This window comes from Lotus japonicus, chromosome 6 (assembly GCF_012489685.1).
Source record: "Lotus japonicus ecotype B-129 chromosome 6, LjGifu_v1.2".
Taxonomy (NCBI): domain Eukaryota; kingdom Viridiplantae; phylum Streptophyta; class Magnoliopsida; order Fabales; family Fabaceae; genus Lotus; species Lotus japonicus.
The window spans coordinates 49,688,841-49,705,118 of NC_080046.1; the positions used below are offsets into that span (position 1 = coordinate 49,688,841).

At 37.2% G+C, this 16,278-nt stretch overlaps 1 protein-coding gene and 1 non-coding gene across 2 annotated transcripts; both read right to left on the reverse strand.

Annotated features, from left to right (window-relative positions):
* Positions 1–2,282: 2,282 nt before the first annotated feature.
* LOC130725953 (pentatricopeptide repeat-containing protein At1g12620-like) lies at positions 2,283–3,410 on the reverse strand. Its single transcript, XM_057577151.1, has 2 exons — positions 3,011–3,410; positions 2,283–2,794 (listed from the first exon to the last, which is right to left on the reverse strand). The coding sequence occupies exons 1-2, from the start codon at positions 3,321–3,323 to the stop codon at positions 2,664–2,666; spliced, it is 444 nt and encodes a 147-aa protein (XP_057433134.1). The 5' UTR covers positions 3,324–3,410; the 3' UTR covers positions 2,283–2,663.
* A 3,374-nt stretch (positions 3,411–6,784) lies between these two features.
* On the reverse strand, positions 6,785–6,891 carry LOC130727211 (small nucleolar RNA R71). Its single transcript, XR_009015237.1, has one exon. It is a non-coding gene; the product is annotated as a small nucleolar RNA R71 (small nucleolar RNA).
* Positions 6,892–16,278: the final 9,387 nt, after the last annotated feature.

Consider the following 16,278-nt stretch of genomic DNA (forward strand, 5'->3'; position numbering starts at 1 on the left):
GAGAAATGGTACCTCAGGGAAGATCCACGCAACAATGCTTGTTTCCAGGTGCAAGATTGATTTCTCCTGAGTGCGGCGTGCAGCTTCTGCTCGTGTGAAATGGGGGTGAGGGTGAGAAATGATATACTCTGAATTCAAGCACGACTTATTAGGGATTCAAGTAGCTACAATAGTAAATTACATACATACGTACCCTCTCACAATTATATCATTTTTATTCAAACAGTTACCTAACTTCTTATATCAGGTCATGAATTTTTTTAAATATATTATTTTCACACTCTTCCACACATGAATGATCACCTGTAACAGGTCAAAACACTCTTTCACACATGAATGACTCATGATGCTCATCCATGCTACTTACACTACTTATTTTTTAAAAGAGTAAGTTAGAAAGTTATAATTTTAAGTTTCTCAATTATTATTGTTAAATGTGTGTGTATATAATAATATTAAAAATGTTATTTTTTATGGTCTTATTATTATTATTATTTTTAGTGCATACATTTGTATTTTACTTTCAATGAAAGTCTAATAATAGTTGCTACTTTTCGTATGTAGGTAATTCTAAAGGATGATCATTTGATGTCCTTGTTGACTTGCGATGACGCACGTTTCCTTCAGCATAAGCCAAACATTGGGAGTTTTGATAAAACATTTTCAAGATTTCGAGATACAATTACAAAGAAATAACTAAGGGTCTCCTAGGCATTCACAAGTTTGAATAATATTTGTCATTGAATATTTGACAATCTTATTTTATTGATCAAGTTTGATCTTTATTGATTAAATTTGTTTTTTTAGCAAATTGCTATGAAAAACGAGTGATTCCATTATATATACATTATGGTATCGATGACACGCCGTTTCGCACCATGTGTCAAAAGGTATTGAGGGTGACCGTTTTTTTTTTTTGATAAGCCATGAATTATTATTATTGAAATGAAGTACAATGTGTACTTCAACCCAATATAAGATGAAATATAACAAGAGAAAAAAATTGAAAAACAAGCCTAAATTAAGCACCAACAGCCAAAACTCCACACTGATCAACTGTACAGTGCCACAAAGGACCAAAACCCAGCAGCTCCAATTCAGTACAGCCAAACAATGATATTCCCCAAGAAAAGCCAATAGGCACCAAGCAGCCAGAAGATTTAGAGCACACCAGCACACAATAGATGTAGTAGGCCATGGGAGATGCCATTATAAATTGCAAGACATTCCCTGCAATTACATAAGGATCACGTGCTTAGCAAATAAAGTGTCCATCCACCCCAAACAGCAAGACCAAATGTTGCCAGCGAAACAATGATCTTGAGCACCTCTCCAAAGCGACACAATACCAAAGTAACTCTGCATTAAACAGATTATGGACACAACAATGGATTTGAACACCATTCAAAAAATGAGGATTGAAAGCCATTGACTTTGTATGTGAACCAGTTCCAAGACCTCAGCTGAATTAATTCTAACATCTTCTCCACCTCCACCTCCTCATCTCTGAAAATGACATTATTCCTGCAGTTCCACAAAGTCCAAATTACAATGGACCAGATTGCTTTCCAAAGCAGATTCTGTTTTGCAGACAGAAACACCAAATTAGGGACACGCAAGGGCACACAAAGAAAAGGTGTTCAGTGGTTTCCCTCGCAGAATTGCAGAAAATGCAAGTTAAATTTGCCTCAGCTGACAGCACCTTCCTTCTAAGTAGATTGTCTTTTGTTGGAATTCTATCCAGTAACACCTTCCAAGCCAAAGCACACACCTTTGAGGGGATAGCTTTAGAGTATTGAGGGTGACAGTGAATGAAACATAGTGATGAGTGACTGAGGAGATGCATTGGGTTGAGACTCCAACAACAATGCAATGGACATGCTACTTTCTAGCGGGTTACTATCATAAATTTAATCAGGTCGTCATCACTGTTGTTAGGCCCAATACACCAGGACAACAAGAGTTCACAATACAAAATATTAGGATTCACTCAATCAAAGCTAATCTTGATAATATATTGGGGAAAACAGAATTTCAAAACAAGGGTATTCAAACATAAAAAACTGCAGGTGATGCGCGTCTGACTCCGAAACTCAATTCTGGCAATTGCAGACGCGTTCCTAACAATGCTCTTAGCAACAGTAAGAGGATCTTTGGATTTTAAAAAACACAAAGAAAATAATTTCTACTTATGATCATTGAAAGCAAGTTACTCCATACTTGGCAATTAAACAAAAATAATATCTAAAGATCACATTTGGTTCATAAAAATGACATTTGAATGAAATAGAATCACGTCCTTCTAACACGTTAAGCGGGACTAAATCAATAATATTAAGTAAATCTAGAGACAAACTACATTATTAGACAATGATAACAAATACATCCAAGTCTCCAAGCCAAATCATGCTAGACGCAAGCTGGAAGAGTCAGCTCAAGGTTTATTATAACAGAGTTCAACAAGCAAAAGCAAAGATATTAGGCACTTGTTGGAGCATGTGAACACTTTCCACCATTAAGTAACAGGCCATCCATGGCTTTTTCAGCTAGCACATTCATAAAAGCACCCTTTTTAATTTTCCAGACGTCAACTTCATCAAGTACTTTAAGTACCTCAGAATCATTGAGATTACAGCTCCTCAATACGTTTTCTATTACCCAAATCAGCTCATTTTGCATTGTTCTTCCCCAAGATAGAGCTCGAATAAGAGTAAGTACAGAGAACATATGAGAAGCAAAACCATGATGCACCATCTCCACGTACGTATTATAAGCCTCATCAAGATTACCATATCTACAATGTTCAACAATATATAAATTATAAACTGCTCCATCTGGCTTATAATTCCACTGAAGCATTGTGTCATAAGCATTCTCTAAACCCCTCTCGCAGAAACCTTGGACAAGCACCACCAGACTCTCAAATTCATTATAATTGCAGTTCTCTATCATCATCAGATTATGATATGATAAATATGACCAAGAATAACACAAATCATAAAACCATTACCAATCATTTCAGTCAAAACATCATAAGCCTTGTTAATCTGCAACTGGTGGCATAACAAGTGAATCAGAGAAGTGTACGTGACAGAATCAGGGGACAAACGCTTTTGACTCATCATCTCCTCAAGCACCTCCTCAGCTTCTCTTCTCATTTTCCCTTCTCCGAACATTCCCTTGATAACCACTGCATTGGAAGAAATCAAACTCGGCGGCTTCTCATCAGTTGTCATTGCTTTCAACGCTTCCCCCACCTTCTTCTCCGCCGGTTTTGATTCTAAGTTCCCGCTGGCGGCGGCGGCAGCGAAGCCGCGGATCATGACGTTGTTAGTGTTAACATTCAACGACGACACGCAGTTTCGGTCCCTGTGGCGAAAGGTTTTGACGGGGGCGACGGGGAAGGAAACACGGAGGAGATTCATTGGGTTGAAAATGCGATATTAGGATTTGCAGAAGAAATATATATGATATTTCTTTGTAAAATTTTATTATCTTTATTATTATATTCTTACTATCCTTTTTTTTTTTTTTTTTTTTTTTGGTATATTTGAAAGATCAATTACATCTTCGATAGGTTGATGATTGATCTCTGAACCTTCACACCCAATTATGTATCTCATAACTCTTACAACTTGAGCTATCATTCAGAGTCTTTATTATCCTTCCTAATTCGCAACAATCTTATGTATTTCAATTAATTATATTTTTATCTCTTAATCTTAATTAAAATTCATCTATTCTATTATTAAATATGTTAAATATGTCCCTTAATAATAGTTCAAGTTGTAAGAACTTGTGACATATGGGTTGGGGAACGAGAGGTCCAAGAATCAATTCCTAGAAGGTATAATTTATCTTTCTGATGTAAAAAAAATCATAAATATTAAACTAAACTAACTAACCAAAATACTTAAAAGCATAGATTTTAATAAATAGTTATTAAATATTGATAAAATTAATTACCGTTTCCAATTTTTGTTAATTTTCTTTTCAACTTCTAAGATAAATCAATAATTCAATATCCATATGGATTAGTGATTCCAAGTATCGTACCCTCCGTTCTTATTTATAAGAACCAAATGAAGGGTGTAGTTTGGTCCTTTTTATAAGAACCAATTCAAATTTCAAGATGAATTAATTATTTTTTGGCAACAATACTCTCATTTAATAGAGGTTTCTCTCTCTTTCCACTATGCAACTCATTAATGAAAAATAGAAAGAAAAAAAAAATAAGTTGGGGTAGTTTTGGAAAGTTGAGATAAATATGAACAAATTTAATACTACCAACCACTTTCTTAAGAGCGCGTGAAATGTTAGTTTGGTTCTTATAAATAAGAACGGAGGGAGGTGATGGAGGGTGGTGGCAGTGGTGATGCTGAATGGTGGTGGCGGTGTTGGAAGTGATGGTGGTGGAGGGAGGTGGTGGTGGCGATGGTGGATGGGTGTGGTGGCGGCAGTCGTAGTGGTGGTTCAAGCGATAACGACAACGGTGGTGGTTTTGGAAGTGATGGTGGTGGTGGTGGCGGTGGAGGAAGGTGGTTGTGACGATATGTAGTGGTGGTGGCGATGATGATGGCGGTTGAGGTGGTGGTGGTGGTATTGGAAAGTGATGGTGATGATGGTGGTGGTGGCGGTGATAGGTGATGGCAGTAGCGATAACGATAAGAGGAGGTAAATATTTTCCTATAGCTTATATATCACACTCCTATCATGTCTTATCCATCATCTATAGGGTAGATTCAATAATCTATCATTTTAATGTATAAGAGGAGATTGATATATAAGTTTATATAATACAATGTAAGCACCAAACAAAAATAAGTCAATAATGTATTGTATAAGCTTATACTACTGATGACCCCAGTTTAGTAGTGTTTTTAGGGTCGTTTCGTTGTGGGTTTTGAGTCTTTTTAGAGTATCATGTAGTGTTTCATGCATTCTCATGCATTTTTATCTTTATTAGTCCTTTTGCATTGCCTTGGTAATTTCATAGTTTTATAAGGTCTTTAATGGTATTTTAGTAGAGTTTAGGGGTCTAGTTTAATTCCTAGTTCATTTTATACTTTTGTGCAGTTTAACCTTTGAGTTTCTTGGTTTTGTTCCTAGTCTTTCTATGCAAGCAATCAGGTTGTAACAGCTGAAGGAAGAAGGCCAAGGGGTTTAATGGCTTGATGGAGGCATTAAAGTGTGTTAAAGTTGAAGTTTAAGAGGTTTTCAGGCGAGCTGGGGCGCTCAAGCGCTCCACATGGGCGCTTGAGCGCCAGGATGGCAGATACTTTTTGTGCCAGGATTTGGTGATGGCGCTTGAGGGCCCGGCACACAGAAAACTCGCCCATTTTGCCTATAAATAGGATTTTTGTCATTTCTCTTGGAACCTTTTGTCATTTTACCATATTTCAATAAGTTAGAAGAGAGAGTTTGAGTTCAAGAGCTTGAGGAGCTTCCTCCAAGTCCTATGATCCAGGTTTTGTCTTTCTTTTCTTGTATGGATTCCATAGCCATGTTTGGCTAAAACCCCTTTTGTTTTGGGTTCTTTGTAAGACTTTGGATGTTTTAGCTTTTAATTCCTTTCTATTCGTAATATTCTGAGTAAACCCTTGAATCTCACTTCTATGCTTAATCTTTCAAGCTTGAATGCATGCTAGCTTCTTACTTTTCTATAATCATAACGATAGTTTGTTATAGAATTGGGACTTGTTGTGAGATTACTCCTTCTATACTTGATGCTAGGAATAGAGGAAGAATTGGGGTTGGTTGGCCTGAATTGTATGCTTATTGCTTCTATCAAATGTTTAGGTTATCAAGGAATTGAACCTATCTTTTGGTTAGAAAGGGTTTTCTTTACGAGGCATCGATAGATGACTATCTAGGCTAGAACTTCAAGGAGAGACTCAGGATTTATTGGATAGGAAGGTTTGCTAAAACTGAATTAGTTGAACAAGAACCCAAGGCAATCTCATTTCTGAATTTTGATCACTTTACTACTTGTTCATTTATCTGTTACATAATCAAAGAAACAACCAATCTTAAAAACTGAATTTTATTCGCTTTTTAACCTTGAACTTGACTCTTAAACTGAATTCACATTCCAATTCCCTGTGGTTCGATAAATTAAAACCCGGAGATATCTGTGCACTTGCAGATTGACCAATAAGTTTTTGGCGCCGTTGCCGGGGAATTGTTTGTGGTTTTTGGTTTAAGTTTTTAGTTTGTGGTTTTATTTTTTGTTTTTATCTTTGTCTAGAATTGGTGCTACTAATCTTTCTCTGTTTGAGTGTCACACTTTCAGGTTGCTCTCGAGAGAGACACCGTTATGGGTGGCCATATGACGGAGGAGGAGATGCAAGCCCATATCGAGGCAAGAATCCAAGAGGGGATCACCCTCCGATTATGTGAACAAGAAGTTGAGAATGCCAACCGGTCTCTTCGGGAACTCACTTCGGCTACCATGAGTTTTGACTATCCCGGGAGCATTGCCTTTCCCGAGGGAGTGGGAAACTTTAAGTTGAGACCGGCATTCATCAACTTGGTTAGCCAAAACCAATATGGTGGAGGTACTTTGGAAGATCCACATGCTCACATGGAGAGGTTCATCCGGAATTGCAACACTTACCGGGTGAACAATGTTCCGGCGGATGCAATTCGGTTGAGCTTGTTTCCATTTTCTTTGAAGGACACCGCTGAGGAATGACTGAATTCTCAACCTCAAGGGAGCTTCACTACTTGGGAAGACTTAGCGGAAAAGTTCACAACGAGGTTCTTCCCAAGAGCTCTTTTGAGGAAATTGAAAAAAGACATCATGAATTTTGTGCAACCCACTGAAGAAAATTTCTATGAAGCTTGGGAGCGCTTCAAGAAGCTCTTGAGGAAATGTCCTCAACACAATCTCACCCAAGCTGAATTGGTTGCAACATTTTATGATGGTCTACAATACTCTTGGAGGTTTGGCCTAGATGCGGCTTCAAATGGCGAGTTTGATGCTCTTCCCCCACAAGCGGGGTATGACTTAATAGAAAAGATGGCAGCGAGAGCCATAAACTCTTAAAATGATCGCCAAACCCGAAGGAGTAAGCTTGAAGTGGAAGCTTACGACAAGTTCTTGGCCTCCAACAAGCAACTCTCCGAACGAATTGCGGAGATTCAAAATCACATAAAGGCGACCAATTTGGTCGGTGCTACAGCTGCCAAAGTGGAGTGTGTGGCTTTTGGAGGGCCCAATGTTAGTGAATTTTGCACCATTACTAGTCAGGGTTTCCGAGGTCAAAGCTCTGGACTTTCTCAACGAGTCCAAGAGCAAGTTGGTGAAAATGATGGTGGCAAGAAGAGCTTAGAGGAGCTATTGGAGAGTTGCATCAACCGCATGAACAACAACTATAAGAACCAAGAGGCGGCTATCAAGAACTTGGAGAACCAACTTGGCCAGCTAGCCAAGCAAATGGCCGAGATACCTCAAGGTAAGTCTTCTCTCGATTCTTTAATTTTGTCTAAACAAGAGAATTTTGCTGTTGTTACCACTAGGAGTGGGAGAGTGTTACACGAGTCAAAAAAACAAGATGAGGGAGAGAAAAATGAGAAAGTACAGGAAGAATATGAGGGTGCTACGGAGAAGAGAGTGAGTGAACCTGTGAAAGCTAGAGTTGTGAGCATTCCTTCTCCTGAACTTAGTAAGATTCCATTCCCGAAGGCTTTGGTTAAGAAAAATCTGGATAAACAGTTTTCTAAGTTTTTGGAAGTTTTGAAGAAACTCCACATCAATATTCCTTTTTCTGAAGCCTTGGAGCAAATGCCTATCTATGCTAAGTTCATGAAGGACATTTTAAGTAAGAGAAGGAAGTTGAGTGAGGTTGATGAAACTATCATGATGACCGAGGAGTGTAGTGCCATTTTGCAAAGAAAAATGCCTAAGAAGAGAAGGGATCCTGGGAGTTTTACTATCCCAGTGGAGATTGAGGGGTTGACTGTTGTTGAAGCCTTGTGTAATTTGGGAGCGAGCATCAACTTGATGTCGCTTAGCATGTTTAGAAGGTTGAACTTAGGAGAGGTCATGCTCTCCTTACAAATGGCGGACTGATCCTTAAAAACACCTTATGGGATCATTGAAGATGTGATGGTTAAGGTTGATAAGTACGTGTTCCCGGTTGATTTTGTGGTGCTGGACATGGAGGAGGATGCGAGGATTCCTCTCATTCTTGGCCGACCCTTCTTAGCCACTTGCAGGGCTAAGATCGATGTTGATAAGGGTCAGCTCATTCTTAGAGTAGGTGAGGACAAGGTAAGATTTTCGGTTTTCAATCCTAATTTGCAAACTAACCTTAATGATGGTTTTGTTTGTGATATGATCAAAAGCTTGTCCAGGTCTTCAAAGGAGACCCCCAAGTTAAGTGAAAAAGATGTTGAGCTTAATCAAGCTCTCATCAAGCTTGTTAGTGAAAACAAGTATGGGGGGTCTCAAGAGGAGAATTTCCAAGACCACATGGCCCGATTCACTCAAGCTAGTCACCTTGTAAATATGGAAGGTGTGACTAGTGATGAGTTCATGATTAAGCTCTTCCCTCACTCCTTGAAGGGGGAGCAAGGATTTGGTACGATGGTTTAGATGATACCCTCTCTTGGGAGGAGTTGTTCCAAAAGTTTTGTGCAAGGTTCCTACCTTGTACATGTGGAGAAAAGATCGATGGTAAGGAATTTTCTTCCTAACACCAAAGGAAGGAGAGTCCACCTAGGACTATAACTTAGGGCTGCTTGGGAGACAACCCAAGTCATGTTTTACTTTGCTTGTTTGTTTGTTGCATTTTGCAGGGAATGAGAGCCTGAATTTTGGAGTAGGAGGTGTATCTAAGGCCTCCATGGTAATTGGTAAAGGAGGTCGACTCTTTCCCTTAGTTTAGCTCATGAATTTTTTACATATTTTTCCTTTGTAGCCTTCATTTTCTTTTTGGTCATGCATTGTTTAGTTAGAGTCGTTTTTTTGGGTCTTTACTTCCCTATACTCACATGTTTTTGCCCTTAGTTATGCTCTCTAGCTTGTGCTGGTTTTGGAAAATGTTTTTGTGAATACTTGGGTTTTCTTTTGGGGATGAGTGATTGCATGCTTTGGGGAAGAGAGGAAGAGACTTCGGTCTTCTGAGTGTTTCTTAAGGATAGAGTGGGTGTGAGTCCAATAAGGGTCTGTCTTTGACCCTTCACCATAAAATTTCCCTGGAGGATCCTGACTCACTCGTACTTCTTGGTTCTGTATTGATTTCACTCTTTGTATGCTTTGTGATACTTGCACAATTCTTGAGACCTGTAGGTTTTTGAGCTTCAGAGTTTGTTGGCTTGAACAATTGTCCCTAGTTGTCCCTTTTGAGCCTATTGAAGATTTATTTGTTAGCTAAATGATTGGGATGGATGATAGGTTGGATTTTGGGGAGTGATGGTCCTTAAATTGTTTTGGAGCTAAATAAAGTTTGAAATTGTCTCTTGCCCCATGTGAAAAAAAAAGAAAGAAAAAAAGAAAAAAAGACTCCTAATCAAGTTGGAGTTGTAAAAAGGAAAAAATAGAAGAAAAGAAAGTTGAAAAAGAGGGGTCAAGAGACTTGTGCAAAAAATGTTTGTTGTTGAAAGCTCCAGGGGGTACTAATAGGACCACACTCAATTTGTTTTGAAGCCTAGTCTTCCTTAGGGACCAACCACCTTGTACTTCACCAAGCCACACATTTCACCTCTTGTGAAGTCTCTTTGAATTTGTGCATGTTTGATCTTTGTGTTGCTTTTGAGTGAATGAAATCCAGAACCTATGAACTACTTGTGTGCTCAGTGCACTAAATGTATATCTCATCCTAGGAATTTTAGATCTATATGTTTCTCATAATGGACTCTACACTCTTCTTTGTCTGAAAGCGGCATGAAGTGGATTGTGTGTCTTTCTTTTGGAACCAGCTGTAGTTTCAATATCCCCCAGTTTTTGTGATAAGTATTCCGTTGAGAGCACTTGTTTTGGGAGCATTTCTTGCGCTTGAGGGCAAGCGAGTTGTTCTTTACGCTCGAGGGCGAGCTGTCGTTGAGTATAGTGGTGTGATGACCCCAGTTTAGTAGTGTTTTTAGGGTCGTTTCGTTGTGGGTTTTGAGTCTTTTTAGAGTCTCATGTAGTGTTTCATGCATTCTCATGCATTTTTATCTTTATTAGTCCTTTTGCATTGCCTTGGTAATTTCATAGTTTTATAAGGTCTTTAATGGTATTTTAGTAGAGTTTAGGGGTCTAGTTTAATTCCTAATTCATTTTATACTTTTGTGCAATTTAACCTTTGAGTTTCTTGGTTTTGTTCCTAGTCTTTCTATGCAAGCAATCAGGTTGTAACAGCTGAAGGAAGAAGGCCAAGGGGTTTAAAGGCTTGATGGAGGCATTAAAGTGTGTTAAAGTTGAAGTTTAAGAGGTTTTCAGGCGAGCTGGGGCGCTCAAGCGCTCCACATGGGCGCCTGAGCGCCAGGATGGCAGATACTTTTTGTGCCAGGATTTGGTGCTGGCGCTTGAGCGCTCGACACACAGAAAACTCGCCCATTTTACCTATAAATAGGATTTTTGTCATTTCTCTTGGAACCTTTTGTCATTTTATCATATTTCAATAAGTTAGAAGAGAGGGTTTGAGTTCTAGAGCTTGAGGAGCTTCCTCTAAGTCCTATGATCCAGGTTTTGTCTTTCTTTTCTTGTATGGATTCCATAGCCATGTTTGGCTAAAACCCCTTTTGTTTTGGGTTCTTTGTAAGACTTTGGATGTTTTAGCTTTTAATTCCTTTACTATTCGTAATATTCTGAGTAAACCCTTGAATCTCACTTCTATGCTTAATCTTTCAAGCTTGAATGCATGCTAGCTTCTTACTTTTCTATAATCATAACGATAGTTTGTTATAGAATTGAGACTTGTTGTGAGATTACTCCTTCTATACTTGCTGCTAGGAATAGAGGAAGAGTTGGGGTTGGTTGGCCTGAATTGTATGCTTATTGCTCCTATCAAATGTTTAGGTTATCAAGGAATTGAACCTATCTTTTGGTTAGAAAGTGTTTTCTTTACGAGGCATTGATAAATGACTATCTAGGCTAGAACTTCAAGGAGAGACTCAGGATTTATTGGATAGGAAGGTTTGCTAAAACTGAATTAGTTGAACAAGAACCCAAGGCAATCTCATTTCTGAATTTCGATCACTTTACTACTTGTTCATTTTTCTGTTACATAATCAAAGAAACAACCAATCTTAAAAACTGAATTTTATTCGCTTTTTAACCTTGAACTTGACTCTTAAACTGAATTCACATTCCAATTCCCTGTGGTTCGATAAATTAAAACCCAGAGATATCTGTGCACTTGCAGATTGACCAACAACTATCATGTCTAATTCGACGTGTCAAACGAGCCCTAAGGATGACATCACAATAAGTAAGGTCTGGGTTGGGTACCCCATACTCATGTTTTTAAAAACTATTCCATACCCATACCTATATCCGCGTGAGTAATAACTTGAACGTTTGTTCTCGTACCCAGACGCTAAGTATATATGGTTGTACCAATGTACAGAATCCGCAATTTAATTAACCAATTTTAACTTTCACTATTACCATTTTCAATCGAAAAACAAAAACAAATTGTTATTATAAAATAAAAAAAGCATTAATTAAATTATTATAAGATCATCGAAATACTTAACAAGTAAAATATTTAGAGCATCTCCAATGGTAGTATCTAATGTTAAATACATACTCATATGAGTATTTATTACCATTGGAGTACATATTCAATTCCAACATGGCAAAGATGAGTATGTGAGAATAAATACTCTACAGTAGACTTGAAAAGTGAGCTTGTATTTATTACAAGCACTTACAATTAATATAATTAGATTATAAATATATATATATAGTCAACTCTATAGAAATTTTTAAGAGTTGTTGGGTTGGAGTAAAAAGTTAGTAAAATGGTGTAGATGATGTGGCATTATGGAGAATTATAAAAAATGAAGTGTAGATATTTTAGTGAGTATGATGGATGTAGATGCTCTTAGAGGTTAGTTTAGAGGTTGTTTTATCCTGTGAAATGGTTAGAAAATTTTGTTTTTATTATCCACACAATTGACCCGAATTTGCTAGTTCTTTGCTTTTTGGGTTTTTTTGGCTTAGACCATTTATCACTTAATGAATATATTTGGTTTTTTAAAAGAAAAAGTAAAATCATTTAACTAAGCATAAATTTTTCAAAAAAGAGTAAGCGGTAAACTTACAAATCTAAATTTTCTAAAATTATAAGTTGCTAACTTTTTTTATTACAAAAGGAAAAACGTAGGTTACTAACTTAATTATTAAGTGTAAGTAACTTAGCAAAAATATATATACTTACACTGCTTATTTTTAATAAAGAGTAAAGTTTAGAAAGTTATAGCTTTAAGTTTCTCACTTTCAAAAAAAATATTCACAATTATTGTCAAATGTGTATGGATATAATAATATTAATAATGTTTTTTATGGTCTTATTATTATTATTATTACTATTATTATTATTGTTATCTAGTGCATACATTTGTATTTTACTTTCAAATACTGTGTAATAAATTGTTTTTTGACCAGTTCAGGCTTGTTGAGTTGGTCTATGACTAATTTACAATTGCTACACAAAATCATGTCCGTAAGACCCAATTCTACGCATTTATGTAGGCTGTCTCACATGGACGTCATTTCCGATAAAAATGATCCTTGCGAGTCGAGATAAAACTTCTTCTGATATGCAAGCAAAACTTTGCAGTTGTGGTATCTTATTATTCCTTCTTCTACAGCCTCATCTATATCATACATACCACATCCGTGTTTAAAGCATAACTTCATGGGGTGATTTTTTAAACTTGATAAACATTACCCTGTAGAAAAAAGTAGATTAAATTGAGTAAGTTTCAGTTTTGAAAACATTGATTAATGATTAAAAAAAAAGATAAGGAGTTAGAACCTACTTAGATGGTGGCGTTCCAACGGGAGCGGATGGTGGTGTTTTAAGAGTGAGTCCAGATGCAGATGACTCAGATGATGGTGTTTTATGAGTGAGTCCATCTGGTGCAGATGAATCAGGTATAAGTACAATTGTAAGAGTTCTAGATTCTAGAAGCATATCAAATGCAATTCAATAGAAGTAACATATTGAACAGAAAAAGTAAACATGCACAAGGTTACCACCCAAACAATTGTATTGGTTTCCCTGAGCCCATGACCAAACCCAAAATTACTACTAGTGTACAAAAATTCCATAAAACAGAGTAAGAAGTAGTACCACGAGGTAGAGAGCATCAATAAGGTTGGTATTTCCTGGGTGAAGTTGTAAAAATGGGACCTGGCAAATGATAAAGAAAAAACGAATTCAAACGGCAAGTTTCTTTTTTTTTTGTTCGAAATGCAAGCAGTTCCATGAAAATGGATTTGTGTTTATGTTTTTTGATCAATTCAGGCTTGTTGAGTTGGTTTATGACTTGTTTACAATCGCTACACAAAATCACATTCGTAAATCCCAAATCTACGCATTCTTGGAGGCCGTCTCTCATGGACGTCATTTCGGATAAAAATAATCCATGCTTCGAGCCGAGGTAAAATTTCTTCTAATATGCAAGCAGAACTTTGCAGTTGTGGTCTCTTATTATTCCTCCTTCTACAGCCTCATCTATATTATATATATACCCCATCCGTGTTAAAAGCATAACTTCGTGTGGTGGTTTTTGAAACTTGATAGAAAAAGTAGATTAAATTGAGTAAGTTTCAGTTTTGAAAACATTGATTAAAGATAAGGAATTAGAACCTACTTAGATGGTGGCGTTCCAACGAGTGTAGATGGTGGTGTTTTAGGAGTGACTCCAGATGCAGATGACTTAGATGGTGGTGTTTTATGAGTGAGTCCATCTGGTGCAGATGAATCAGGTACAAGTACAATTGTCAGAGTTCTAGATTCTAAAAGCATATCAAATGCAATTCAATAGAAGTAACATATTGAACAGAAAAAGTAAACATGCACAGGGTTACCACCCAAACAACTGTATTGGTTTCCCTGAGCCCCTGACTAAACCCAAAATTACTACTGGTTTTCAAAAATTCCATAAAACAGAGTAAGAAGTAGTACCACGAGGCAGAGAGCAGCAATAGGGTTGGTATTTTCTGGGTGAAGTTGTAAAAATGGGACTTGGCAATTGATAAAGAAAAAATGAATTCAAACGGCAAGTTTCTTTTTTGTTTTGTTTGAAATGCAAGCAGTTCCATGAAAATGGATTGTGTTTATGTTTTTTGATCAGTTCAGGCTTGTTGAGTTGGTTTATGACCTGTTTACAGTCGCTACACAAAATCACATCCGTAAATCCCAAATCTACGCATTCTTGGAGGCCGTCTCTCATGGACGTCGTTTCGGATAAAAATAATCTCTGCTTCGAGCCGAGGTAAAACTTCTTCTAATATGCAAGCAGAACTTTGCAGTTGTGGTCTCTCATTATTCCTCCTTCTACAACCTCATCTATATCATATATATACCCCATCCGTGTTTAAAGCATAACTTCGTGTGGTGGTTTTTGAAACTTGATAGAAAAAGTAGATTAAATTGAGTAAGTTTCAGTTTTGAAAACACTGATTCAAGATAAGGAATTAGAACCTACTTAGATGGTGGCGTTCCAATGGGTGCGGATGGTGGTGTTTTATGAGTGAGTCCATAAGTAGAGTACTTAACAAAGAAAGTAAGCATTCACAGGGTTACTATCCAAACAATTGTATTGGTTTCCAGCTCATGACCCAAACCCAAAATTACTACCAGTGTCTAAAAATTCAAGAAAACAGGTACATGTATAATTGTCATCGTTCTAGAGTCTACAAGCATATCAAATGTAATTAAATAAAAGTGAAATACTGTATAGAGAAAGTATGCATGCACAAGGCTACTACCCAAACAATTGTATAGGTTTCCATGAGCCCATGACACTAACATTAAATTACTACTAGTGTCCAAAAATTCCAGAAAACAGAGTAAGAAGTAGTACCTCGAGGCAGGGAGCAACAATAAAGTTGGTATTTTCTGAGTGAAGTTGTAAAAACGGGACCTGGTAAATGAGAAAGAAAAAACAAATTCAGTTGTTTGATCAGGAATTTTTCTTTTATCAAAATTTCCTTCAAGAATTTGCATGTTAAAATAAAATTTTGATAACAATATTGGCAAATAGGTGACATTGTGAACTTTATATCAATCTTGGAAAACAAGCATAATGAAGGGAAAGACCAAATAAAGTTAATACCAAAATTTCCAGGATGCATCTTGTTGTTGCAGCATGAAGTTGGTAGATCATGAGTTTGACAAACAAGAAAGAATCACATATTTTAGTTGTTACCCAAAGAAAGAAGTAATAAAAATAAAAATGGTGGATATAGTATCAAATTTGACACCCATGGAGCCACATTGAGCATGCATCTTTGGATTCCAACAAGAAGTTGGTAGAACATGACCTTGACAAACCATAAAAGAAACACTAATTTTAGTCACAGTGAAGAAGAGTGAGTGATAGAAACAAAAATGATGGTTCAATAAAGTTAGTACCATATTTCACACCCAGTAAGCCACATTGAGTATGCATCTGGTCTTTTGAGTTGAACGTGGGAGAACTTAACCTAGCCAAGAGAAAGAATCACCCATTTCAGTTCAAAATTGCAGAAAACAAAGAAATAAGAGTTCAAGGTTGAACATAAAATGGAGAATAGAAGAAGTTTTTTTACAAGAAGCATACAAAAGAAAGGAAAGGAAGCAGAGGAACGCTTTCTCTCATTCTCCATCAACCCTATCCTAGCACTGTCGACACCTCCGTTGCTCCTCCCTAGCATTTCCGACACCGTCGTCGCATCTCCCTAGCACCGTTGATACTGTCACCTCCTCTTCAACAACCAACACTAAACCACTTCTTATTTTCCTTCTCCCCTATCAAATCACCACTGCCATCACCCCTTCAAAGCCCTTCTTCAACCTACCCTTCCTTCTCCTTCCTCCTCAACCACCAAACCTTAACCTCCTCACCACCACAACTCTCTTCTCATCAAAACATACCCTAATGACGGATCTCACTGTGGATTCAACTCTAGGTTTGTGATTTGCGGCTATTATCTTCCTTCTCTTCCTCTCGTTTGAAGATTTGAAGAGTTGAAGTTGAATATCAGAATCTGTTGCATGTTTCTTTTATCGTTTTCTCTTTTCTTTTGACTGCTTCGATTTGAAGATTTTATTTTTTTGGAAATTTCTGCAAATC

Excerpts from the sequence above, each read along its gene's own strand:
- LOC130725953 (XM_057577151.1), bottom strand. The coding sequence starts at position 3,323 with ATGATCCGCGGCTTCGCTGCCGCCGCCGCCAGCGGGAACTTAGAATCA. Across the intron at positions 2,795-3,010 it reads TGTTTTGACTGAAATGATTG|ATATGGTAATCTTGATGAGG; the intron begins GTAATGGTTTTA and ends TGAACATTGTAG.